Source organism: Callorhinchus milii, unplaced genomic scaffold (assembly GCF_018977255.1).
Source record: "Callorhinchus milii isolate IMCB2004 unplaced genomic scaffold, IMCB_Cmil_1.0 Scaffold3, whole genome shotgun sequence".
Lineage (NCBI taxonomy): Eukaryota > Metazoa > Chordata > Chondrichthyes > Chimaeriformes > Callorhinchidae > Callorhinchus > Callorhinchus milii.
This window is the reverse complement of record NW_024704744.1, coordinates 18,446,540-18,473,138: the sequence shown is the minus strand read 5'-3', so window position 1 is coordinate 18,473,138 and position 26,599 is coordinate 18,446,540. Positions and strand designations below refer to the sequence as shown.

At 43.2% G+C, this 26,599-nt stretch overlaps 2 protein-coding genes across 5 annotated transcripts in view; one reads left to right on the top strand and one right to left on the bottom strand.

Moving 5' to 3' along the window:
- pla2g7 (phospholipase A2, group VII (platelet-activating factor acetylhydrolase, plasma)) overlaps window positions 1–12,713 on the bottom strand; it is a 39,680-nt gene extending 26,967 nt beyond the window's left edge. Inside the window, exons 1-2 of one of the 3 annotated variants that reach the window (XM_007897043.2) lie at window positions 12,507–12,713; window positions 499–561 (exon numbers count right to left, since the gene is read on the bottom strand). Coding sequence is in view for 1 of the 3 variants with exons in the window: in XM_007897041.2 (XP_007895232.1) it covers window positions 499–561; window positions 11,470–11,561 (155 nt within the window). In the remaining 2 variants the exon portion in view is untranslated. Of the gene's footprint in view, window positions 1–498; window positions 562–11,469; window positions 11,585–12,506 lie in introns of those variants that run through there. The other 2 variants (XM_007897041.2, XM_007897042.2) reach the window with 2 other exon arrangements.
- Window positions 12,714–12,747: 34 nt separating this feature from the next.
- LOC103180926 (ankyrin repeat domain-containing protein 66) lies at window positions 12,748–25,752 on the top strand. 2 transcript variants are annotated; one of them, XM_007897038.2, is made up of 4 exons: window positions 12,748–12,761; window positions 17,952–18,094; window positions 24,064–24,292; window positions 25,404–25,752. In XM_007897038.2, exons 2-4 carry the CDS (start codon window positions 17,956–17,958, stop codon window positions 25,693–25,695), a joined length of 660 nt encoding a protein of 219 aa, XP_007895229.2. In that variant the 5' UTR covers window positions 12,748–12,761; window positions 17,952–17,955; the 3' UTR covers window positions 25,696–25,752. The 2 variants fall into 2 exon arrangements, with proteins under 2 accessions (XP_007895229.2, XP_007895230.2); XM_007897039.2 differs by lacking the exon at window positions 12,748–12,761 and adding an exon at window positions 17,275–17,323.
- The last annotated feature ends 847 nt before the right edge of the window (window positions 25,753–26,599 follow it).

Here is a 26,599-nt window from a genome sequence, read left to right as displayed (position 1 = left end):
ATAATTCCAACAAATGAGCCACACATCAAAGGGATCCTTTCTCCTTCTCTTTGTCTCTAAGATTATAGTCTCCAGCTGGTCGGCAGAGGTACGAATACTGCTCTTGGGAAACAATGTCTGCTATGCCATTTTGGAAGAAGATCCCTTGCTTTCCAGGTAATAATTGAACATTAAGATAAGTCTGTAAAATTTCAAACTTGGAATAAGTCAGTCTGGTTTAGTATCTGAGATTTGCAATAATGCTGACTATCTTAGTCTGTTATTTCCAATTAGTCAAGAGTTGGTTGACCACATTTCTCTGTCTGACATATTGAATATATCAAGTAGGAAGTAATGTCTGACCTTTCTCTGAAAGAGTATAAATCAGATAGTTTGTCTGTCAGGATGTATCACCCCTCTCAGCTGTGATTATTTCTCAATATAGGCAAAGGTTCAAAGAAGAGGGGTAAAGTAACTAAACAGGATGTAGTGAGAGGAGGAGGAAGAGAATTGAGATACCTGCTTGAGGTAGAGATCGTCTGGGAGAGCAAGGCAGTTTGAGAAGTCTGTGTTGGAATGAGTCTGTTTGGAATAATAATATTAATAATAATAATAGCAATAATAATCATCAAATTTTAAATCGCACCTTTCATGTCTGGAGGATGTCTCACAGCTCTTCACAGTTTTTATTATAGAGTTTAGTGTTGGTGAACACAGTAGCTATTTTATGCAGAGCAACGTCCCGAAAACAATCGTGAAGTGGATGACCATTTGTACTGTGTGAAATGCTTTCTATTTTCAAATTGAGCCATTTGAACAAGCAGATATGACCTCAGCTTAATGTCATCCAAAGGACAGTACCTCAAACAGTCAACACTTTCCCCGTCTACATTGGGGTATCAACTAAGACTGCAAACTTAAAGACCTTAAAGACGTGGGCTTTAACCCCCAACCTTCTGACACAGAGGCAGTGCTATCAACTGGGCCAGGCTGCCACTTAATACTGTGTACAATAAGATAAGACAAATATTCCATTTGTTTTAGTATCTGAGATTTGCAATTATGCTTGTTCTGTCAGTCTGTCATTTCCAATAAGCCACAAAGTTAGATGACCACATTTTCTGTGTCTGAGTGTGCCTGAGACACAACACATATCAATTCTGAAGCAGTTTCCTGTCAGACCCCACACAAGCCGCATTAAAAAAATTCATAGAAATTCAGTAAAAGCATTATGGGTGGCAGCTATTCAGATCAAAAGTAAAATCCTGTGTCCAACAGCCTGCGCTTGCACATGTTTTAATATTACCTTTATAAAGAGCTCCTTGAAGACATCTCTTTTCATGCTTAAGATTCCCAGTTATATAGTCATTTTTCATAACTCAATCCTCTAACACTGTCCACTGGTACTGGATCCTGGGCAGCCCCTTGTGAGGTTATAAGGACAGCACTGCAAACAGTGCCTGTACATAGCACTATATAGATCGAGCAGGGGAACTGAACCAAAATGATTTAGCAATGTAGTCCCCATCTTTTTTTAAAAATAATTATTGCATTTTGACAGAGTTACTTATCACATGTCAAAACATCTCCTGGGTTTACTGGGTATTTGTAGGAAATTGCAGCAGCCAATTTGCGCACAACAAACCAGAAGGTTAATGATCACTTTTTAAATCTAGGGAATGCTTGGCTAGGACACTAGGAGAAACTTCCTTCTCTTTTTAAATAGTGCCAATAAATCTTTAATGTCCACTTGAACTGGTAGATGGGATGTTGGTTTAACACAGGGCTTCAATCCATAACTTTCTGACTTAGAGGCGAGAGTCCTACTGACTGAGCCAGGATGACACTATACAGGCTTAACACATTTTTATCACTCCCTTGCACTGTTTGCATATTTACCATTGGACAGAAAATGAATGAATTCAACTTGAAGTACATGATGTACCTTAAGGCATGTGCTCACTGTACGTTTGATTGAAGATCAAGTTGAATGTTTACGGTTTGGGCTCCACTGCTATCTGATAGCGCATCAAACCTCTGCCAGTCCACATGTTGTTTTTGAACTTTATCTACAGTTAGCAATCTTTAGTTTCAGTAGGAAAGCATCTGGACAACAGTGATCACACATCATTAGGTTTAGGGTACTTATGGAAATGGACGAGGAACAATCAAAGGTGAAGATACTTAACTGGAAGAGGGCTAATTTCAGTGAGTTAAAAAGGGACCTAGCCAAGGTGGACTGGAAAGAAAGATTGGCAGGTAAAACAGTTAATGAGCAATCGGAAGCTTTCCAGGAGGAGATAGTTCAGGGACAGAACAAATACATTCCCACAAAGGGGAAAGGTATGGCATCCAAACCTCCCTGGATGACTAAGGAAATTGGGATTCAAATAAAACAGGAAAAGGAGTCTTATGACAAATGTCAGGTCCAAAATACAGAAGATAATCAAATAGAATATAGAAAGTACAGAGGAGAACTGAAAAATAAAATAACAGGAGCAAAGAGATTGTATGAGAAAAGATTAGCAGGTAACCTAAAAGGGAACCCTAAGGTATTTTATAAGCATATAAAGAATAAAAGGTTAGTCAAAGGTAGGGTGGGGCCAATTAGGGACCAAAGAGGAAATCTTCTTGTGGAGGCAGAGGGCATGGCTGACGTACTAAATGAGTACTTTGCATCTGTCTTCACAAAAGAAGAGAATGCAGTCAATGCCACAGTATCGGAGTAGAGGGTAGAGAAACTGGATAGGATAAGAATAAACAGAGAGGAAGTACTAAAACGTTTGACTGTGCCAAGTAGATAAGTCACCCAGTCCAGATGGTATGCATCCTAGTTTACTGAGGGAAGTAATGGTGGAAGCTCTGACCACAGACTTTCAATCCTCCTTGGACATCTGGGTGGTGCCAGAGGACTGCAGGGTTGCAAATGCTACTCCCCTGTACAAAAAAGGGCAGAAGGATAAACCCAGGAACTACAGGTCAGTCAGCCTAACGTCAGTAGAGGGGAAACTTCTAAAGATTATAATCTGGGACAAAATTAATTTTCATTTAGAAATATAAGGATTAATAAAGGACAGCCAACATGGATTTGTTAAAGGCAAATCATGTCTAACAAACCTGATAGTTTTTTGATGAAGTAATGGAGAGGGTGGATGAAGGTAGTTCAGTTGATATAGTTTATATGGATGTTTGATAAAGTGCCACATAAGAGACTTGTAAGCAAAATAGAGGTCCACGGTATTAAAGGAACAGTGAGTGGCAGCATGGATACAGAACTGCAGACAGTTATGGTGAACGGATGGATATAGGGAGTACAATTTCCAAGTTTGCAGATGATACTAAGCTAGGAAAAGTAGTAAATGGTGAGGAGGATAGGAGCAAACTGCAAGAGAACATAGACAGACTGGTAAAATGTCTGTGGCAGATGACGTTTAATGTGGAGAAATGCGAAGTGATGAATTTTGGGAGGAAGAATGAGGAGAGACAATATAAGCTGATGGTACAATCTTATAAGGGGTGAAGGAACAGAGAGACCTGGGGGTTCGTATAAGTAAATCTTTGAAGGTGGCAGGACAGGGAGATAAAGCTGTTAAAAAAGCATACGGGATACTACGCTTTATAGCTAGGAACATAGAATACAAAAGTCCGTAAGTTATGATGAACCTTTATAAAACACTGGTTAAGTCTCAACTGTGTTCAGTTCTGGGCATCACAATTTAGGAAGGATGTCAAGGTATTGGAGAGGGTGCAAAAGAGATTTACCAGGATGGTACCAATTATCATGTGAGGCTAGAGAAGCTAGGATTATTCTCCTTGGAGCAGAGAAGATTAAGTGTAGACTTAATAGAAGTTTTCAAAATTATGAAGCGATTCGATAGGGTGAACAAGAAGAAACCATTTCCACTGGCGGGTGGGTCAGTAACCCGAGGACATCGATTTAAAATAGTTGTTAAAAGAAACAGAGGGGAGAAAAAACTTTCTCACACATCGTGTTGTTCGGATCTGGATGCATTGTCTGAAAGAGTGGTGGAAGCCAATTCGATAACAACTTTTAAGAGGGAAGTAGATAATTATTTAGGGAGGACAGGTTTACAGGGCTAGGGGGAGAGTGCGGGGAGGTGTGATTGATTTGGATAGCTCTTTTAAAAAAAGTCGGCTCAGATACGATGGGCTGAATGGCCTCCTTCTGTGCTGTATAATTCTATGATTCAACTAATTTCATTGCCTAGATTTACGATAAGTCTCGACTAATAACAACCTGTAGCTCAGTGGTTAGAGCACTCGCTTTGCAAGCGAGAGACCTGAGTTCAATTCCAGGCAGCGCGAAACCTTGGGAAGTTTCCTTACTCCACACAGAGCCTAATAATAATCCCGCCAAAACCAAAAACAATAATAAAAAAATTGGTCATTTTCAATCTACGACTGTTTGTGGGACATTGCTGTGCGCAATTGGCTGCTGCGTTTGCCCACAAATATACAGTCAATTCACTTTACAGTGTGTTCTGTGAAACGCTTTGGGATGTCCTCCTGACGTGAAAAGCGCTACATCAAATGCAAGGATTATTATTATTATTATTAACCATCACTACTATCAACAAATTACATTTATTTATCGCCTTTTATGTTGAGGTGACATCTCAAATCGCTTCATACAACTAACTGGAAGACCAAGCTGAAGGAGGAGCAGAGTATGAGAAATAGAAGAGATAGGTCTTAAAGTGAGGAATGGGATGGATACGATCCTAGGACTCTGGGATGGAGTTCCAAAGTGTAGAGGCAGAATGGCTTGTCCACTGATGGTAGGGAGGGCAGTGAATCAGGGTGATGCTTCAGATCACTATTTCCCTTAACACCTCCATCCCCCTCTCTGCCACCCACCCCATGTGCATCTCCTATCAACCCTGGAGAAAAAATCCCCCCATGCCCTCTCCGCTGCCCTGGATGCATCTGAACTCCCCTTCCAGCCCCCCTCCATCTCTCCCTCCACACTTTTGACCTGGTCTCCCACTCTTTGCTCACCTCCATCATTTCCCATATGAAACCCACCACCTGCTCCCTTGACGACATTCCTTCCACTCTCCTCACCTCTCAGCTACACGTCCTTGCTCCCCAACTAACAAACCTTGTTAACCTCTCCTGTCCACTGGCACCGTACCAATCCCCCTAAAGACAGCCGTCATCAACCCTCCACTCAAAAAACTTTCCATTGATCCATCTCTCCAACTACCCTGATTCACGCTTTCATTATGTCCCGGCTTGACTTCGCCAACTGCCTACTCACTGGACTTTCCAACTCTTTCCTCCACAAGCTGCAGATTATTCAGAACTCTGCAGCTTATGTCCTCTCCCGCACCAGGCTCCAGGAACGCATCAGCCTCATTGTTGCCCAGCTTCACTGGCTCCTAATTCCTCAGAGAATCAAGTTCAAAATCCTCGTTCTTACGTTCAATCTCCATGGTCTTTCTCCCCCCTATCTCTCCGTCCTCATAACCCTATACCGGCCTGTCTGCTCCCTCCGCTCGGTGGACACCAGCCTGCTTCAGGTCCCCCGCACTTCCTGCTCCATCATTGGCGGTCAGGTATTTAGCATCTCTGCCTCACACTCTAGAACTCTATCCTGCAATCCCTCCACCTCACCCCCTCTCTTCCCTCCTTCCAAGTCCCGTCTGAAGACCTTCCTCTTCGATCATGCCTTCGACTTCCTCTTCAATCATACCTGTACACAATGGTTTACGAATGATGTCACCAAGGGATGGTAAAAACAAGAGGACCAAGGAAGAGCCCTGAAAATCACTGCATGTGACTCCAAGGGGGTGGGAGGGGAAGTCTTTGGGAGGGGCCAAATGTAAAATCTAGGATAGATAAAAGTGAAACCAGAAAAGGAGAGTCATGAAGGTGAAGCAGAGAAGAGAGACTTTGGGAAAGGATGGCGATGGTGGAGAAGGATGGAGACAGTGAAACTTTCATTAGTGAACGGTTAGAAAATCCACCAAATGGAAAATTAATAATTGAAATAATCAAAGCTACAAAAAACATAGATGGACTGACTTATTTCTGTAACTATTGCTGATGAAATTACAAGGGAAGATTTAAAACACTTAAATGTTAAACATTTACTTGAACAATGTTTCTCAAAAATCTTTTTGCTGCCTAGTTCTCTCCAGTCTGCAGTTGGAGTTAATATAGTTTTACAACAATACCAGCGATCCTGGCATGAGAGCATTTGTACTTTGTATTTATTTCACAACTACCTATGCAGGTAAAGTAAGTACAAAGTTCACAATAAATACAAAGAAACCCTTATGCAAGCAGTGACAAGTTTTCTGGAGCTTTTGAAACAAATGCATTTATAGTGCCCTTTACTTATCTAAGAGCAATTAACAGTGGCGCAGCCTGATACCAAGCTAGGGGAGGTGGGGGGGGAGAAGGTGGGCGGTGACTGTAACCATGGTCGAAGAGGAACTTCTTGAGGCGTGATCGAAAATGGGAAGGAGGGAACAAGGCAGAGGAATTGAGGGAGAGAATTCCAAAGTTTCGGGGCATCGTGGCTGAAAGCAAGGCCACCGATGGGTGAGCAGCGGGATGAGGGATAAGCAGGAGGCAGGGGCCAGCTGAGCAGAGGCGCGGGTGATGGAGTGGGGAGTAAGCAGATCGGAGAGGTAAAGAGATGGCAGGGAATGAAGAGGTTTGTAGACGAGTGTGAGGATCTTGAAGTCGATCTGTTCTGTGATAGGGAGCCAGTGGAACCTGGCGAGGACTTGTGTGATGGCAATATGGAGTTTAGAGTGGGTGAGTCTACGGGCGGCAGAATTTTGAATTAGTTGGATTTTGTGGATAGTGGAGCTGGGGAGACTGGTGAGTAGAGCATTGGAATAGTCAAGGCGGGAAGTGATGAAAGCGCGGATGTGGGTTTTGGCTGCGCTGGGTGTGAGGTACGGTGGGAGGCAGGCAATGTGATGGAGGTGGAGGGAAGCGGTCTTGGTTGGCGACTGAATGTGGGGAAGGAAGGACGGCCGGGGATTGAATCTGGTGTCTAGATTATGTACACATTTGATAACTCTTAGGGATAGGCCAGGAGGTTGAGGAGGTCAAAACGTTAGGAGAGAAGACGTTGACACGAGCCAAGGAGTTTGGTTTCCAGTTTTGTCGACATTCAGCTGCTGGAAGTTTGAGCTCATCCAGGCTTTGAAGTCTGACAGACAAGCTGACAGAACATCAACGGACCTGGAGTCACAGAAGGACCTTCGGAAATCTCCTTCAATGCAATCTGCATCCAAGTTTTTCTGCTTGGGCACACTATTCCTCAAACCAGTTCCTTGCTCCAAGGATGCAATAACAAATATACCATAAGCACTCCGAGAGGTCATTTTGTGGTCTTTTGAATAATAATCCTTACATTTGTGCCTTTCAGGTCAGGAAACCACCTTTCATGTCCTAAAGCACTTCATAGGACATACTGCAAAATACAATGACTGTGTGTTTTGTGGTGAATATGACAGCCAATTTGCATAAAGCAAAGTCCCACAAACAGTCATAAATTGAATGACCAATTTTACTTGAGGGATTAACCCCAGGTCCCGGGAGAAATTCCCTTCTCTTTCGAAAAGTATCAAGTAATCTTTAATACCTACTTGAACAGGAAGACAGACCTCAGTTTAATGTCTCATCCAAAGGACAGCAGCTCTAGCAATCCAAAACCCCCACTCCCCTCTTGATACTGCATTAAACATCAGCTTAGATTATTTGAGTTCCAAGTTCCTACGTGAGTTCCTTTAAATCGCAAGAAGCGGGAGTGCTACCAACTGCACCAGGTTGACCCTAACAATATTACACAAAACAATAGAAAATTACATTTGTATAGTGCCTTTCATGTTGAGAGAACGTCCCAAGGCGTTGGACAGTCAGGGATTTGGACCCGATTGGGGGGCATTGGGATCAGGTAGGCTGGAGGGTAGGAGGGTGGCCGAAGGCCCGGTAGAAGAGGAGGGTCTTGAGACATGCCTTGAAGGAAGACAAGAGAGGGGAGCGAAGAGAAGGGAATGTGGGATGGTGTTCCATAGGGTGGGGGCAGAGAGACTGAAGGCCCAACCACCGACGGCCAAGGGATGTGGAGCAGGCCAGACTCTGCAAAGGGGAGGGAGCAGACAGGTTGATACAGGGTTTGCAGGTCACGGAGGTAGGAAGGGACAAAGCTGTGGAGGGCCTTGAAGGCGAGAATGAGGATTTTGAACTCTATCCTCTGGGTGATGGGGAGCCAGTGGAGCCAGGTGAGGGTGGATTTGATGGGGTCATGAAGTCTGGTGCAGGAGAGGACATGAGCTGCAGAGGTCTGGATGATCTGCAGCTTGTGGAGAAGAGTTAGGAAGGCTGACAAGAAGGGAGTTGGCATAGTCGAGCCTAGATGTGATGAACAAGTGAATGAGGGTTTCGGGGGTCTGAGAGATGAGGCAGTAACTGAGCCGGGCAATTTTGCAGAGATGGGGGATGGCAGAGTGGGTCGTGGCACGGGTGTGGGGTCGAAAGGACAGGTGAGGGTCAAACAAGACACCAAGGTTCTGGACTGGCTCAGTAAGGTGGAGTGTGCATCCTTGGATGGTGATGCTTTCAGTGCCTGAGGTGTGGAGGCGCTGACAGGAGCCTATCAGGAGGGCCTCAGTCTTATTGACATTCAACTGTAGAAAGTTAGCTCTCATCCAGGACTGTGAACAACAGTGAGGCCAGGCTTGTGGATCACACCTTTATGCCAGTTAGTGGGATGCTGGCTTTTTAAGTCAAAAACATCACTCAAAATCCCATGATTCAGGTTAATAGTGTGGGACCGGTTCCTGGACTGCGCCATCTCTATATTACTTTCCTTAATTCTATTTCTATCAATATTGCTCCTGATACTCTATTTTAATTTTATTCCAAACTTCCCTCATTTGTGCCCCTCAAGTTTCAAGTAGTTTGTGCTCTGCCTCCGCTCAACTCTCTTACTTAAAATTCATCACATAGCCTCTTATTTATTCAACACTCTTTCCCAGGACCTTAAAACTATGGAACTTCTAACCTCTCTCAATCTTTTTTCCCCTCCTACAATCTACTGGCATTTAAAACCTGTAGACCCAACCCTACCTACTCTGTTCTTTATTTGCTTTCTTTGTTCCCTTGCAGATTCTTGGCATTAGAATCACAATATTAGCATCTCTTTCCCACATCAAATACAATGTACTATTCCTTTAAGTAATGTACTTAGAACGATGCTTCAAAATTATTAAAAAGAATCTTGCTTCTCACTGACTCGATGAGTAATAATACCATTTTTTATACTGACACCAGACAGAGTTTCGGACCCGTGAGTTAGTTCCACATTCTCACTGTGAGAAATTGAGGTTGAAGCAGAAAGCATCAACTTTTTCAAAAGGAAAGCTGATGTGTACATGAAGAAAGAAATTGATTACAATGAGATTTTCCACTGTAGGCAAAGTCCATTATCTTCTCCAAGAGAGTGATAAGAATGTAGACTTACTTTCCACAAATGACTATTGAAAGACAGGTTCATAACAACATTTAAGGGAACTGACGAAATACTGGCATAAAAATATTAAATGGTCTGGGAAAAGAGTAGGGGAGCCAGTACCAGCACAGACATGATAAGATCCTTTTGACCTCCTTTTATCAACGCTTTTGACATTCAGGCAGGTTTGAACTTCACAGTATTCTGCTTGATTTGTATGTCAACAGTTTTTTCCCCCTCATTTAAAGTGCCAGGAGGTAAGGTGTGGTTCTTTAAGTACTGTAAATATTTTGGGGATGTGTGTGTAATGTGTTTTAGCAATGTTGAAATCATTTTTGTATTGAATTGCACTGCAGGAAGTAGTAGTTTGCCTCTTCTTGGAAAATGTTGCCAATTCTCATGTACTACAAGGATGGAAGACAAGTAAGGACGTCAAGATGCTTCAGATAAAGGCCACCCCAGCTCAGGTTACCAGTCAGCATCGTCAAGCTCTTTAAGACGTCCTCCTGACATGAAAGGCGCTGTTCAAATGTAAATCGTATTGTACACTGAGCAGGAAAATCTGAGTTATTAGAAGAGGATTTTGTGTACAGGCAATTGCTATAGCTGACCAGAGGTGCTAAAATTGGAGTTCTGAGTTCAGGCCTGAACTGTTGGCTGTGCTACAGTAACTGTTGCTCTACATGTGATTGGAACCCTAACTTTATGAATCAGAATTGTTTAAATTTTTCTTCAAAGGTCACAATAATCATCCTTACATTTGATATAGGACCTTCATGTCTGGAGGACATCTCAAAGAGCATCACATGATTTACTGTGACTGTATATTTAGTTAGCGAACGCAGCAGCCAATTTGAACACAGCAATGTCCCACAAATAGTGCTGAATTGCTGTGTGTTCATTTATAAAATACAGTCGCCTCACTTTACAATAAATCCATTGAAATACTTTGCGACATCCTCCTGACATGAAACGTGCTACAGTATAATAATAATAATCCTTGCATTTGATATAGCGCTTTTCACGTCGGGAGGACGTCCCAAAGCGCTTCACAGAACACACTGTAAAGTGAATTGACTGTATATTTGTGGGTGAACGCAGCAGCCAATTGCGCACAGCAATGTCCCACAAACAGTCGTAGATTGAAAATGACCAATTTATTATTGTTTTTGGTTTTGGAGGTATTATTATTAGGCGTAGGTATATCATATTAAAGCCCTAACTTGGGACTTGGAACCCACACAGCCTTCTAACTTAAAGGCGAGTGTTATCAACTGAGCAAGGCTGAAACCTAAGTTGAAGAATTTTGTGACACTCATCCTTTTACATAAAAGATAAACATTTAAATAAATATACATTGCTAACGTCTAAAACTATGTGTTTCTGTAAAACCTAAAATAAACTGTTTGCCCTGATGGACAGATCGCAAGATTTATCACTTCAACACATTTACATGTAAGATGCACTTTTTCATTCTTGTTCAGATTATCTCATCTATACATGTGGCACAGTATATATATTGTGATATATGGAGCCCCAGTTCTACACATGATTTATCTTAAATTGACCAATCCACTTTTGTGGTATTTCTCTTTGTTCATTCCCCTCCTTTCATTCTTTCTCTAATTTTAGATCCAAATTTTATCGCAAAGCAAGACGAAACATACAGTACAGTGAGTAGCACAAAGCAACAAGAATGGTACCCCTCCAAATCATAAGAGCCACTGCAAAAAATAATAGTGCATTCACCGTCTAAATATAATCTTAAAACATTCAAAAATTAATGACAAAAAAATAATAATTTGGTCACTCAATCCACGACTGTTTGTGGGACGTCGCTGAGCGCTATTCGCTGCTCCGCCTCGCCCACGAAATACCCGGTCAATTCACTCAACGGTATTTTTCTGCCAAGCGCTTTGAGACGTGTCAAAGACGTGATAAGGCGCTGTATCAAACGCAAAGATTATTATTATATATGAATGATAAAGCCTTACGTCTTGCAAGTGGAACAACGGCGCAGACACGGGAGACCGACTGGGCACTGAGCTGCCAACACTAATTGTTTCAAAATGTTGCACAGTCCCATCCAGACAGATTGCTGCTCACTGCAAACCAGGGGGGTGGGAGTGGGCAGTGGGGGGGGTGGACTGGGAAGGTTATTTCCCACAGCCTCTCGATCCCAGTGTTTACTAATCTGCCTTAAACCCAAAATGATTCCAGGTTAAACCAACCGAACATAAGGTCCAGACACGTCAGAGGTGTTTGCTGTCTGTCTGTCTGTCTGTCTGTCTGTCTGGTCAGTGAGACACAGAGGTTTGTACATGTCAGTGCAGTGTTCCTCGCTGTGTAATAGCAATGCAGCCCTTTCTCTCTCTCTCTCTCTTTTCTTTCTGTCTCAGTCGCTGGTTGTTGTTGTTGTTGTTGAAGTTACCATTTCCCAGTACAAACACACAGCCTGAAGGTGCCCTTTATTGATTGATTGATTGATTGATTTACTAAATGATTGATTGATTGATTGATTGATTGATTGATTGATTGATTGATTGATTGATTGATTGCATTTAAACAAACCACCCACACAACCCAGGGTCACAACACAGCTTTGCAAAGTGGACGTGGAGAGAGAGAAAGAAAGAAAGAAAGAAAGAAAGAAACACAGACAGAAGAGTATTTGGTAGCCCCGAGCAATAAGCATTATGTGTGTGTGTTTTTTTTTAAAAAAGAAAAGCAATACATCTTTAAACTGAACAGGAGGTAAAAACCCAGTGACCGATGCATTCCTGTATTCCCTTTATTCATCCCATCCCATTCCCTCCCTCCCTCCTTCCTTCCCTCCCTCCCTCCTCCCTCTCGATGCCTTTGCTGCATAAAACAGACCAGAGGTGGTCTTGGCTTTGAACACTTTCTGCTGCAAATGAAAGGTCTAACGTGGTAACTTGGGTGGTCTCGGTGGGTGGTGGGGTGGGTGGGTGGGTGGTGGGTGGGGGGTAAAGCAGCTGCGAAATCCCAAACAAATGGAAGAGTTTCTTACCCTCTTTTTTTTTTCTCTCTCCTTTAGATCCTCTTGAGCTCTCGGAAAAGCCCCAGTCCCGACCTGCCCTGACTGTGCTCGATATCTACCCCGTCAGCAACACTCCCGGGTTGAGATCTGTCCTGGCCCGGGCTGGGGGGGAGGGAGGGCTGCACCCTCACACATTCTTCCCACTTCAGGACACTGCTTTCTCTTCCATCAGATGTTTTGCTGCACACTCTGCTGCTGCTGCTGGTGGTGTGTGGGTGGTGTGTGGTATGTATGCATATGTGTGTGTGTGTATGTGCAGGAAACCCTCCCCGTTCAATCCGACGCTATTAATCCGAAGCATTAAAGGCGCTGTGCAGCAATGCCATTTAAGCCATTTAAATACCAGCAGACACAACATGTCCATTGCAAGTTGCGCCAGAGCTGTGTGTTTCACACACGCACCACCATTTATTTCTACTCACCACCTGAGCTATAAGAACCAGTGCTGCAATATATAGGCTACATCTGTAATGTATAGGCAAACTCTGCACTTGTGGAGGCTAAGTGTGCAAGACCACCTCTGCAAAGAGTGTAGGCTGGCTATGCGTTTGAGTGTGTTGATTCTATTGTACAGGCAAGTTCTGTTTTGTAGATGTTATCCCTGTATTCGACACACCAACTCGGTATTGTACAAGCCAGCTGTGCACACCAGCAATATATTCTATGGGTGAGCTTTGTGCATTGTATTGTGCATTGATGCTGATGAGCACTGTAATTGTTAAAGAGCCACACTTGCTATTTGGTCACGTTTGGATTTCAGAACAAAGGTACACGCAGTGAAGTGGTCAAGTGATGCAGTTATGCACTCAGATCAACTAGCGAAGCTCGGACCAATTTTAACATTGAAACACTTCAAATAAAGTACAAGAATAGTTGCGGTGCCTTTCCGGGAATTAAAGATGAATCCCCCAAACAAACTTGATTAGGATAACAATGCGTATCTGATTGTATACTTCACAACAACCTGTGAAACAAGTTGAATCTATCTAAACAGTATAGTTTCTTTTTTTGATCAGTCGGTATCTGACACACTCGGAAAACCATAATAATAATACTAATAATCCTTGCATTTGATATAGAGCTTTTCATGTCAGGAGGACATCCCAAAGCGCTTCACAGAACACACTGTAAAATGAATTGACTGTATATTTGTGGGCGAACGCGGTAGCCAATTGCACACAGCAATGTCCCACAAACAGTCGTAGATTGAAAATTACCAATTTATTATTGGTTTTGGTTTTTGGAGGGATTATTATTAGGCGTGTGGAGTAAGGAAACTTGCCCAAGGTTTCGTCCTGCCTGGAATTGAACTCAGGTCTCTCACTTGCAAAGCGAGTGCTCTAACCACTGAGCTACAGGACTCCAGTCAAACCATCATCGTGCTTAAGTCCTGTAGCCTATTGGAGTCATATAGAATATGGGTTAGAGCACTCGCCTTGCAAGCAAACAGACCTGGGTTTGATTCCCAGGCAGGGCAAAATGTTAGGTAAGTTTCCTTACTCCACATGCTTCGGTTTACCGAGCAGTAGGAACCCGGTTGTTAGTCGATTGGTGGATTCGTTTTCCAGGGCTAAATAATCTCTTCCAATTTTTAAAAATAATAACTTGGTCACTCAATTCATGACAGGTGTGGGACACTGCTGTAAGCTTTTGGCTGCAGCTTTACACCCACAAAATATTACAGTCAATTCACTTAACAGTATAATCTGTGAATCGCTTTGAGACATCTCGAAGACATATTAAGACATTAACAAATGGAAGGATTATTATTATAGGAGTATTCAAGCCAGACTAAGAGCTGTACTATATGTATGCCACCTACATATGGAATTTTCCCTGTACCTGGAGCACACTCTCTGTCTGGAAGGATGAACCAAATGCCTACCTAATTCATAGAATCATACAGCACAGAAAGAGGCCATTTGGCCCATCGCGTCTGGACCAGCTCCTAAAAGAGCAATCCAACTCAATCCCACTGGCCTGCTTTCTCTCCACAGCCCTGCAATCCTGTCCTCCCCAAATACCCATCTACTTCTCTCTTAAAAGTTGTTATTGAATCGGCTTCCACTACCCTTTCAGGTAATGCATACCAGATCTCAACAACTTGCCGGGTGAAAACATTTTTCCTAATCTCCCCTCTTTCTTTTAACAACTATCTTAAATCGGTGTCCTCGGGTTACTGACCTACCTACATGCCAGTGGGAACAGTTTTTCCCGGTTCAACCTATCAAATCCTCTCATGATCTTGAAAACCTCTATTAAATCCCCACTTAATCTTCTCTGCTCTAGGGAGAATAATCCGAGTTTCCCTAACCTCTCCTCATAACTAAGGTCCTTCATTCCTGGTACCATCCTGGTAAATGTCCTTTGCACCCTCTCCGATGCCCTAACATCTTTCCTAAAGTACAGTGCCCAGAAGTGAACACAGTACTCCAGCTGAGGCCTAACCAGCATTTTATAAATATTCAACAAAGCTCCTGACTTTTGAATTCTATGCCCCTACTTATAAAACCGTATGCTTTTTTAACAGCTTTATCTACCTGTCCTGCCACCTCCAGATTGTATTAGGTGCAGGCTGACAAGAGCCAAAGCTTGGAACCTTAGGTGTGTAAATTGGGTTACAGCTGACGTTAACCAGCTAAAACCACAAAGCCACTGAGAGCACTGGCTGGTAAGCTTTCTGCTACTTAGGGCTTTAGCTTGCAGCATTGACAGGAGCTGAGTGGGAAGAATTTCTGCTTCCAGTGAGGAGTCTGATCATTAATACAACAGTTTTCTATTTTGGAGGTTCACCGTAATACCAACACTAGCTGTAAAATGAGCAACCCTCAAGTGTTGGTGCTGACACTTGACTCATTAGTCATGAGTGCAGTGACTTTTTAAAAAAAAAGTACTTTGCTAGACTGAGCCTCTCTTGTGATCAGTGACACAATTTGCAAGGCCCTGTTTACAATCCAACAGGTGTATCAAATTGGCTCAATTGGTAACACTTTTACCTCTGGATCACAATGTTGGAGATTCAAGGACAATATTGGGACTTGAACTCAGTCTAACATGACACTTAAGTCTGGGAGCGCTGTCTTGTACATAAAGGTTTTGAAGGTCTGAGTTCTTGTCTGTTCGAGTGGATGTTTAAAATCCTGTGACACGATTCTTCTGGTTGACTTTGGAAGTCGAGGTACACTATGTCATACAGCATTAAAGTTTCTCCTAGCCTCTTGAATCTGGGGTCTTGAGATACAGTCACAACGAATAAAGTTACCCTGCATGAAGGTCGCTATATAAATGCAAGTTGTTGTTGGTAGCCACGGTACACATCCTTAGCTCATCCACTTAGCTCCATTCAGTAGCGTTCAACAAAAGTTGTTTAAAGTTAGTAATTCTCCTTTGTGAGATAAATTTTGACTCTGCCGCCTGTACTCTCACCCACACTAAACTCTGTACCCCATCACACAAATCCTCGCCAGGCTTCACTGGCTCCCTCTCACCGAACAGATTGATTTCAAGATCCTCTCACTTGTCTACAAATCCTTTCATGCCTTGGCACCTGCCTACCTTTCTGTCCCACTACCACGGCTCGGCTGACTCTGACCTCCTGTTTGTCCCTTGTCCCCTCCGCTCCACCATCGGCAGCTGCGCTTTCAGCCACTACACCCCAAACCCTCCTCCTCACCCCCTACTTCCCCTCTTTTAGATCATGACTGAAGATCTTCCTCTTCGTCCGTGCTTATGGTCACCTCCTCCCTCCCCCCAACTGGGTGTCATGCTCCACCACTGTTTAGCGTACCGAGACTCTGCCGAGGGCTCTAAATAAATAATAATAATAGTAATCCTTGCATTTGATATAGCGCTTTTAACACCTTCTCGACATCTCAAAGCGCTTCACAGAATAGACTGTAAAGTGAATTGACTGTATATTTGTGGGCGAAATGCGGCAGCCAATTGCGCACAGCAGCGTCTCGCAAACAGTCGTGGATTGAAATGACCAATTTATTATTTTTTTTGAGGGATTATTATCAGGCGTGTGGAATTAGGAAACTTGCCTCAAGGTTTCACCCTGCCGGGAATTGAGCCCAGGTCTCTCAATTGTAGATTCTACCAGTGCTAGATCTCCCAATCCTACTCTATTCCCATTCCACTGTAATTTTGTTGTATCATCCAATAATATTATTAATAATAAATAAAATGCAAGTTATTGTTGTTATTGCTGTCTCCCTCACCCCGTGGAAATAGACAGGGTCACTGGGACAGGCAGACATGTCCATTGAATTCCCAGCACAGCGTAGCTTCAAGAACCACTCGCTGCATTATAAGCGTGAGTGCGAGCAGTGGCCACATCAGCTCTCACACAAATCAGGTTCATTCTCCAGGGCACAAACTGGGAGCCAGGATGTTGCTCCAATATTTGAGGTGCTGGGTGCTGGTCTACTTGCTGCTGGTGACCAGGATTTTGCCAGAAATAAAAATAACGTGTGTAGCCAGTGGCCGATTTAGGTTTAGTGCATTTGAAATTGTGTAACAAAGGGTCTTTTTAAAAAGGGGTGTGGGGTTGGGGTGGAGAGAAACGTTTTGCAGATTTAACTTTTTTTTAAAAAAAAATTAGGCACTCGCCCAAAGACTATTTTTTACACGAAAAACCACCAAAACCCGCCCAATCAGGCGTGAAATCGTCCAACCCGCCCACACTCCTGCCATAGCAACCGGTAAACACAGAGCTGAGCAGCTACACTCTCACTGCTCACAGCCCAGCCTCAGCCCCAGCCCCCGCACTGCTGGCACAGTTTGTGGTGAGTCTCCTCCTGGGGGCGCGGGGAGGGGGGGGGGAAGGTAAGTGGGGATCTGAACTGACTCCAATCGGAATCGAGCCAGATCTCTGTGATGGTCTCCAGTCCGGTTTCTGAGCCAGGTGGGTCCGCAGTATTCCAGGCCACTGCTGATGACAGCACAGCCCAGCTCATCAGCAGGACCTGGAAGGGTAGACCAGTCACTGGGGGCAGGGAGATGTCTCGCTCAGCTCCTGTTAACTCTTGCAAGCCAAAGCTCTAATGGGTAGGGTGGTCCTAGCTGGAAAAGCTTGTCAGATAGCGATATCAATGATAAGCTATACGGTTTCAGCTGGTTAGACTCCAGCAGTACCCCAACGCACACTCTGGGGTCCCCAAGCCTTGGCTCTTGCCAACCTACCCTTAATACTTTCCGGAATTAGGTAAGCAGGATGTGTCCCTCCAGGAAGAGAGTGCACATTCCATCCCAACAATCTCAGTTTTGTTTGGATGGTGATGGGTTTCTAAATGCGTCAGACACCAGGCTGACCAAAAACAAACTGTGCTGTAGCTGCAATTCCCTTCCCTGCCCTTCCACTTGCGGTTCAGTTTGTGGGGCAGATCAAGTGACCTGTCTATCCGTCTGTTCCAGTGAAATGACAGAACTGCACGAAGCAGCAGCTTCTGCTGACTCTGAAGAGGTGGAGGAGATTTTGAAGAAGCGTTCTTGCGACCCCAACCTTAAAGATCCTGATTGGAATGACAGGACTCCACTTCACTGGGCGGCAATCAAAGGTGGGATACTTGGGGAAATCTCATTGCAGTGATTGTTGACTTTTATTGTTTTATAATATAGAAAATTGCATTCTCTTTCCATGTAAAACAAAACTAGCATTTTATTATTGAAATATGCTTGTAATTTTTGGTTCTGTTTTTCTCCAAGAAACTTCCTAATTTCTTGTGGTCTTGGTGTTCACGCTACTGATGTTTAAAAATGTTGACAAGCATAAATAATGTGGATGAAAGCAGATTATTTGACTCTTGAGTCCGGAACAAGCAGCTACAGATTTAACATTAAAAACATTTGTAAAACTTGAAATTCTTGCTCTCACTAGTTTTACGCTGAGTTTATCAGTTCACCAGCAAGCCCACAGAAAATTCCTGATACCTGCTATCCACCGAGTTAGGGCTATGTTGCTTGTTGGATGTCAAATGATCATTTGTGATGGGTGAAGGGAAAGCGGTGGTAAGTGGGCTCTCCTTGGAGCTGAACTGGATCCAAGGTGACATGCTTAGCAACAGAATGTCGGAATCGAGTCAACCCTCTGTGGCGGTTTCTGAACCAGTTCCTGACATTACTCCAGGGCACCGCTGATCACAGACCAGCCTGCCAGGTTCATCAGCAGGATTTGGAGAGGCAGGCTAGCGAAAATAATTGTTCCCACTCAGCTGCTGTTAACCCTCATTCCAAAACCTCAACAGGTAGGGTGGTCCTAACTGGATAAGCAGCAGAAAGCTTACCAAACTATGCTCTCATTGGTAAGCTATGTGGTTTTATCTGGTTGTACTTAGCACTATCCCAAAACATTCTGGGGCCCCAAGCCTTGTTTCTTGCCAACCTGTGACTAATACTCTCTGATATTAGGTAAGCAAGGTGTGTCCCTTTGATAAGAACACACATTACATCCCAGACATAGAGAAATTTGCAAGTGTAGGTGACATACGTGTATGAAACTCTCAGTTTGGATAAGCATGATGATGGATTGTGTCAAAAAAAAAAAGTTATTTTTTCCCCAAAGGGGAGCAGATACTGTATAAGAACATAAGAACATAGTAATAATAATAATCCTTGCATCTGATATAGCGCTTTTCACGTCTTCTAGATGTCCCAAAGCACTTCACAGAATAGACTGTAGAGTGAATTGACTGTATATTTGTGGGCGAATGCGGCAGCGAATTGCGCACAGCAGCGTCATAAGAATTAGGAGCAGGAGTAGGCCATTCGGCCCCTCGAGCCTGCCCCGCCATTGGATAAGGTCATGGCTGATCTTCAGACCTAACTCTAATTATCTGCCCTATCCCCATATCCCCTAATCCCTCTGTTTTTTAAAAATCTATCAGTCTCAGCCTTGAAGATATTCAAGGACTGAGCATCTACAGCCTTCTGGGGTAGTGAGTTCCATAAATTCACTACCCTCAGTGAAGAAATGTTTCCTCAACTCTGTTCTAAAAGGCTGATCCTTAATTTTAAGACTGTGACCCCTGGTTGTAGATTCTCCTACCAGGGGAAACAGACCCTCAGTGTCTACTTTATTCAGCCCTTTAAGAATCTTATATGTTTCAATAAGATCTCCCCTAATTCTTCTGTACTCTAGAGAATATAGCCCTAGTTTATTCAGCCTATCTTCATAGGTCAGTCCCCTCATCCCAGGAACTAACCGAGTGAATCTACACTGCACCCCCTCTAGGGCAAGTATGTCCTTTTTTAAATAAGGAGACCAAAACTGCACACAATACTCCAGGTGCAGTCTCACCAAGGCCCTACACAGTTGCAGCAAGATTTCCCTACTCTTGTACTCTAAACCTTTTGCAATGAACGCTAACATGCCGTTCGCCTTCCTAGTTGCTTGCTGCACCTGCACACTAACGTTTTGAGACTGGTGTACAAGAACACGCAAATCCGTCTGCACACTAACACTATCTAATCTCTCCCTCTCTAGAAAATAATCTGTTTTTCTATTTTTTCTACCAAGGTGAATAACTTCACACTTCCCCACATTAAATTCCATCTGCCACCTACTCGCCCACTCCCCTAGCCTATCTATATCCCGTTGCAATCTTTTTGCATCATCCTCAGAGCTTACTCTCCCACCTAGTTTAGTGTCATCCGCGAATTTAGATACGTTACATTCAATGTCCTCGTCTAGATCATTGATGTAAATTGTAAGTAGCTGAGGTCCAAGCACTGATCCTTGTGGCACTCCACTAGTCACATCCTGCCAATTCGAGAATGACCCGTTTATCCCTACTCTCTGTTTTCTACCCGTTAACCACTCTTCAATCCATGCTAATATGTTCCCATTAATCCCATGGGCCTTAACCTTGTGCAATAGCCTTTTGTGTGGCACTTTGTCAAATGCCTTTTTAAAATCTAAATATAATACATCTACTGGTTCCCCCTATCTAACCTGCTAGATACATCTTCAAAAACTCTAAAAGATTAGTTAAGCATGACTTCCCTTTTGTAAAGCCATGTTGACTCTGCCTAATCATGTTATGGTCTTTCAGGAAACCCATAACGACACCTCTAATTAAGGACTCAAGAATTTTCCCTACCACTGAAATCAGACTAACTGGTCTATAGTCCCCCATCTTTTCTTTCCCACCCTTGTTAAATAGTGGTGTAATGTTTGCAATCTTCCAATCAATGGGAACCGTTCTGGAATCCAGAGAATTTTGGAAGATCAAAGGCAAGCCATCCACTATCTCAGTAGCCACCACTTTTAAAACCCTAGGACGTAGGCCATCAGGTCCACTGTGGAGTCCTGTAGCTCAGTGGTTAGAGCACTCGCTTTGCAAGTGAGAGACCTGAGTTCAATTCCAGGCGGAGGGCGAAACCTTGGGCAAGTTTCCTTACTCCACACGCCTAATAATAATCCCTCCAAAACCAAAAAAACCCAATAATAAATTGGTCACTTTCAATCTACGACTGTTTGTGGGACATTGCTGTGCGCAATTGGCTGCTGCGTTCGCCCACAAATATACAGTAAATTCACTTTACAGTGTGTTCTGTGAAGCGCTTTGGGACGTCCTCCCGACGTGAAAAGCGCTATATCAAATGCAAGGATTATTATTATTATTATTATTATCAGTTTTAAGACCTGATAATTTACCTAAAACCATTTATTTACCCGTTACTTGCTAACGTTTTCTTCTTGGCTCCCCTCTATTCTTGGTAGGTTTTCAGTGTCTTCTCAGGTGAAGACAGTAGCAAAGTACTTGTTTAATGACTCTGCCATGTCTTTGTCCCCTACCATAATTCCCCCCGTCTCTGCCTGTAGCGGACCCACATTTATCCTTGACAGCCTCTTTGATACATATGTCCAGCAGAAGCAGTTGAATAAAGTACTCAATGCAACATTGATCAACTCTGTAAAAAAAAAGAAAAGAATAAGCACCTGGGACTGCAGTTTACAGGGAGATCTGAGTAAAACCACCACATGATAGTTTCTGTGCTGATAATGTTCTCAGTCAGGTTTGAATAGGAGAATTGTGAGTGTAGATAAATATTGTGTGGTTGCTTGACTATTCAGGTGTTCAGAAATGCCTCTTAGCTCGTTAAATCAGTAAGCAAATAAGTCTGTTGAAGTAATAGGCTTGTGCTTTGATGGTCTTTTCCCATTTCACGCTTGATTTCATCTGATTTTGTGAATACTGAAGAACGAGTAGAAAAGCAGAGTGAAGCTGATCTATTCATTTTGGTGCTGCCTTTCTGTTTGGTATTCTGAACATTCTATTTGTTGAGCAACAACAACAAGATTTCATTTACAGAGCGCCTTTCACGTCGGGAGGACGTCCCAAGGCGCTGGACAGTTGGGTCAGGACCCGAGCAGGGGGGAAATGGTCAGGGTGAGGGGAGGGAAGGGAGGGAGCGAGGAGGGGGTAGAGAGTCGAGAGGGGAGCTGAAGGCTCGGTCAAAGAGAAAGGTCTTGAGACCGGCCTTGAAGGAGGAAAGGGAGGAGGCGGCGAAGGCACTGGGGGATGGAGTTCCAGAGCCTAGGGGCTGAGAAGCTGAAGGCCCGACCACCGATGGTAGGGTGGTTAGGGCAGGGGATGTGGAGCAGACCGGAGCCAGAGGAACGGAGGGTATGGGCAGGTAGGTAGGGGGATAGTAGGTCAGAGAGGTAGCAGGGAGCGAGGCCGTGAATGGCCTTGTAGGTGAGGATGAGGATTTTGAATTCGATCCTCTGGGGGATGGGGAGCCAGTGGAGGCGAGCGAGGGTGGAAGTGATGTGGTCCCGAAGCCTGGTGCGGGACAGTACACGAGCTGCAGAGTTCTGAATGATCTGCAGCTTGTGGAGGGAGGTGCCGGGAAGGCCGACGAGGAGAGAGTTCCCATAGTCCAGCCTTGAGGTGATAAAGGCGTGGACCAGGGTTTCAGCAGCGTGAGAGGTGAGGTAGTGCCGTAGTCTGGCGATATTCCGGAGGTGATGGAAGGCGGTGCCAGTTGTGGCGCGCATATGAGGGAGAAAGGACAGCTCAGGGTCGAACAGAACACCGAGGTTCCTGACTGACTTTGAGAGGTGGAGAGTGCAGCCTTGGATGCTGATGCTGTCCAACAGTGGGAAGAGAGCTGAAGAAACATCTGAGAAATCACTGGATGTCAGCCTTCATTACGCCAATAGATGTCATCATGTGTGTCATGTGTATCAAATGTTGCTTCAAACCTTAAACAAATATTAAATCATAAATTAAACTTGGCCTTGTCCCAAATTACTCAACTGAGACTGGGGATTTGCAAGATTGAGAATAACGACAAATACCTGGCTTCTGATGATCCAGAGAACCCACAGCCATGGCAGGACTTTCCGTGAGGACAGTTCACAGTCTTACTGAAAATATACCATAGTCTCATTTTTTTTTTAGTTTGAGCGCCTCTGAATTATGCTCAAATGTTTTGGTTAAATATGCAGCTTTGATGATTTGTACTGGCCACTTTTAAACAAGAATCTTGTACATTTTAAACAAATTTTGTAAAAACAGACCAGTCAGAATTACAAAGAGTCCAGTGGAAAGGAGAATGCTCTCAATCTAACAGGAAATCCTGTTCCTCCACTGATAAATCACAACACAAGCAATTGGAAACATCATACACTGTCAGAGTGCCATCTACTGGTGCTCAATTACCAATGAAACTCAGAGGGAAAACTGGATGCAACTCACTGCATACTGATCAACAACATCCTATACTTTTCCAGCACTCTTCCAGTCTCGGTTACCTTTTTAAAAGAAACTATAAGGCTATCATTACTAGTGAGTTGAACCAGACCTACCGCTTTGATTGCACCTTCAGTCATCTTTCTCTTTCCCAATTCCCTTGGCTCCCACCCCAGCTCAGGCGACAAGCGAAGACGCTTAAGTGCATTGGGAATTCCTCCTGACATGAAAAACACTATACTATATAAGTGTCAATTTGTATTGTGTTGTTGCTTGGAATCCCTGCTCTTGTTTTAATTCTCTAGAGATTGCAGGATACCTTAATTGTTAAACCATTCCAGTTTCCATAACAATAGCTCATTCCAATGACAATAGCTTTTCCTCTCATGCTCACTGACTCACCAGATTAAGTTTGCCAGTAGATTGTCCAACAGGCTGACATAGCAGCCTTATTTATCAATATTTGTCAGCCATGCTGCTTGTGGATCACGCAGGAGTCTGGTCATTTAAAACGACATACACTTCTGCACAAGTAAAGGATTGCTGAACCAATTTCACGAAGGCAAGCCCCTTTCAAATCAAAAATAAATATCAGTCTTTTAATTATTAAAATACCAAAAGAGTTTGCAAAAAAAGTTTCAAATACAGTATCTATCAAAATAATTGTACTGTCAATGTAAAATGTTTAATTCAACACAATTCTGTTTTTCAGTTTTAATATCTGAACAGAATTCACAAATCTACACATCTGACTAGGTCTCATGTTGCTGTACAAAGTTTGGCTAGTGTTGTTTCTTTGTCATAGTTTCTTTGTTCTGTTCTTCTAGGGCAGGGGGAGATGGTGAGGCTCCTCGTACAGAATGGAGCTCGACCTTGCCTAGGAACCGACACGGGTTGGACTGCAGCACATTTTGCTGCAGAGTATGGAAAGTTGTCTGTCCTTCGAGCGTTGCATTTACTCCATGCTCCTGTTGACAAAGGGGATCTTTATGGGCACACCCCCAAAAGAATTGCAGAAATATATGGGCAAACAGATTGTGTCGCATTTCTAGAAAAGTAAGTAATGGCAAAGTGTCACAAACAACAACAGTAAATTGCATTTATATTGCACCTTTCACATTGGGAGGACATCCAAAGTTCATGTCAATATGTTTGTAACAATAGGAACGTGTACATTGACTGGAAAAGACCAATATGGTCCATCTGGCCAGTCCCAATGGAAATAATACGTAATAAATTGTGTTATTTATTCCATAGCATTGCCATTCACTGTGGCAATCGGTACCCACTTGAGTTTTTCTTTAACATGTTAAACATGTTTGACTAGGTCTCATGTTGCTGTAATAACACTGGTCCTAATGACCCTGAGTGTTCAGCACCTTGGAATGTCCTCCCGACATGAAAGGTGCTTTACAAATGAAATTTTACATTGTAATTTTATATTGTATATTATCTATACTGTACTGAGAATCTTAAATACATCAATGAGATCTCCCTGAACTTCCCTTTTGTGTGAGCTGAGCCTGATAAATGCTACACTGTGGAAAACAAACTTCTTTTTCATGTGAACATTTCCAGGTTCAGTCTGCAGCCTCTTGTGTCTGAAATGTCTAATTACAACTATCAGTTTAGCTGTCCGATGTCTGTACTCTCTCCAGTGCTAAGATATTAGACATTTCACCAATCCGATATGTTGTTAGCTTTTATTACCTTTTTACTTTTCAGCAGATAACAAGAACATCATTGCTATGTCCAACAATTTCAAAAGAGTGAAAAAAGGCAATAATCGTGAAGCTTTAATTTTTTGGAGAAAGAAGTGAGTGAAGTAACATGTTAATAATTGAGTTCACCCAATGTTCACTGAACTGTTATTGAGGATTGGACTGTTGTCTTTACTTCTCAGACGCACTCCTTGCTGCTCTCCCCAGTTCCACCGTCCACAAGGTCCAGCTCATCTAAAATTCTGCCACCCACATCCTTAAACACACTAAACTCCAGACATCCATCACCCCAATCCTCGCCAGCCTCCACTGCCTCCTGGTCTCTGAACACATTAACTGTGGTGGGGTGTGGGGGGATTGGTGGAGGGGGAGTCAAGGGGAACATATTGTTTTCCAATATATAGGAATTAAAACTGATTTTTAATCTCATTTGTTTCTCTTTTCAGAGCAGAGCTGGAGTGTGCTGAATATAGGAGGGTTGCCGAGCAAAATGGAATTCTGCTAGATGATACTGATGAAGAGTGGGAAGAGCAGAAGGAGAGAGAGTTGGCAAAAAGAAGGGAGACTATCGAGAGTGAGAACACTAGTGCACAGGGAGTACGTCAGTGTAAGAGGGATTCCTCCCATACAATGAGGTCTAACAAAGAGGTACAGAAAGGAAAGTATTCAAATGTGAGCAGTGTTTGGAATAAAGGAAAAACCAAACCCACTACAAGATCCAATCTATCTAAAATTTAGTTCAGTGAAAATCTGAAGCTACATAAAACGATAGTTTATGCTAGAGTGAATCAATGATTCACTTAATAAGTTCGATTAATAATAATAGTACAGCAGTTCACTTGAATGATATTTATCATTGTGGTGAATATGCTATTCAGTATGACACTGATCTGTCTTGGATCTGGTTACCCACCCAATGTATCTATAGAAATCACGGATGCTTTGTGGTGATTAGATATTACTGGTGATTGTTGATCTTTGCTGCATTGTATGTTGCATAATTGGAATTGAAAGATCCCAAGTCTATAATATTACAAGTGTAACAGAGGGGCCTGATTCAGTGCAGACTAACTTGCCACACCCCCACTTTTGTATTGAAACTAGCTGCAGTAATTTTCTTTTCAGCACAAACAGTACTTACAGTCCACAATATCACACAAAGTACAGCAGTCAACAGAAATTGGATAAGTAGAGGGTGCTGTACAGTTTTGTGATTCTTCCCGTTCACATTCACTAACTACTCTGAGCTAGATACCTTCACCTTTGAAGTCCTTCTATAGCAGTGTTTATTAGCTGGAAACTAGTAAAAGAATATTCAACAAAACCAAAAAGAAGATAATTAACAACAAAACAAAGATGGACTCAGACACCTGAGTTAGTAGCAACAGAGAGAAATAGATAAACCCACTTTGACTAGGTAACTGATGACTGCACCAGGTTACCAGGAAGAGGTGATTGAGGCCAGGATACTGGAAAGCGCAGCCGCTGATTGTGGAACGGAAGGCACGAGGGACAAGCAGGAAGCTTGTATGCGGATGACACACAAATCTATTTTGCCTCCTCCGGTACTAACTCCAGCTTATCTGGTAGACATCAGGGCCTGGATGAATGTAAACTTCCTGCAGCTCAATGTTCTTTATCC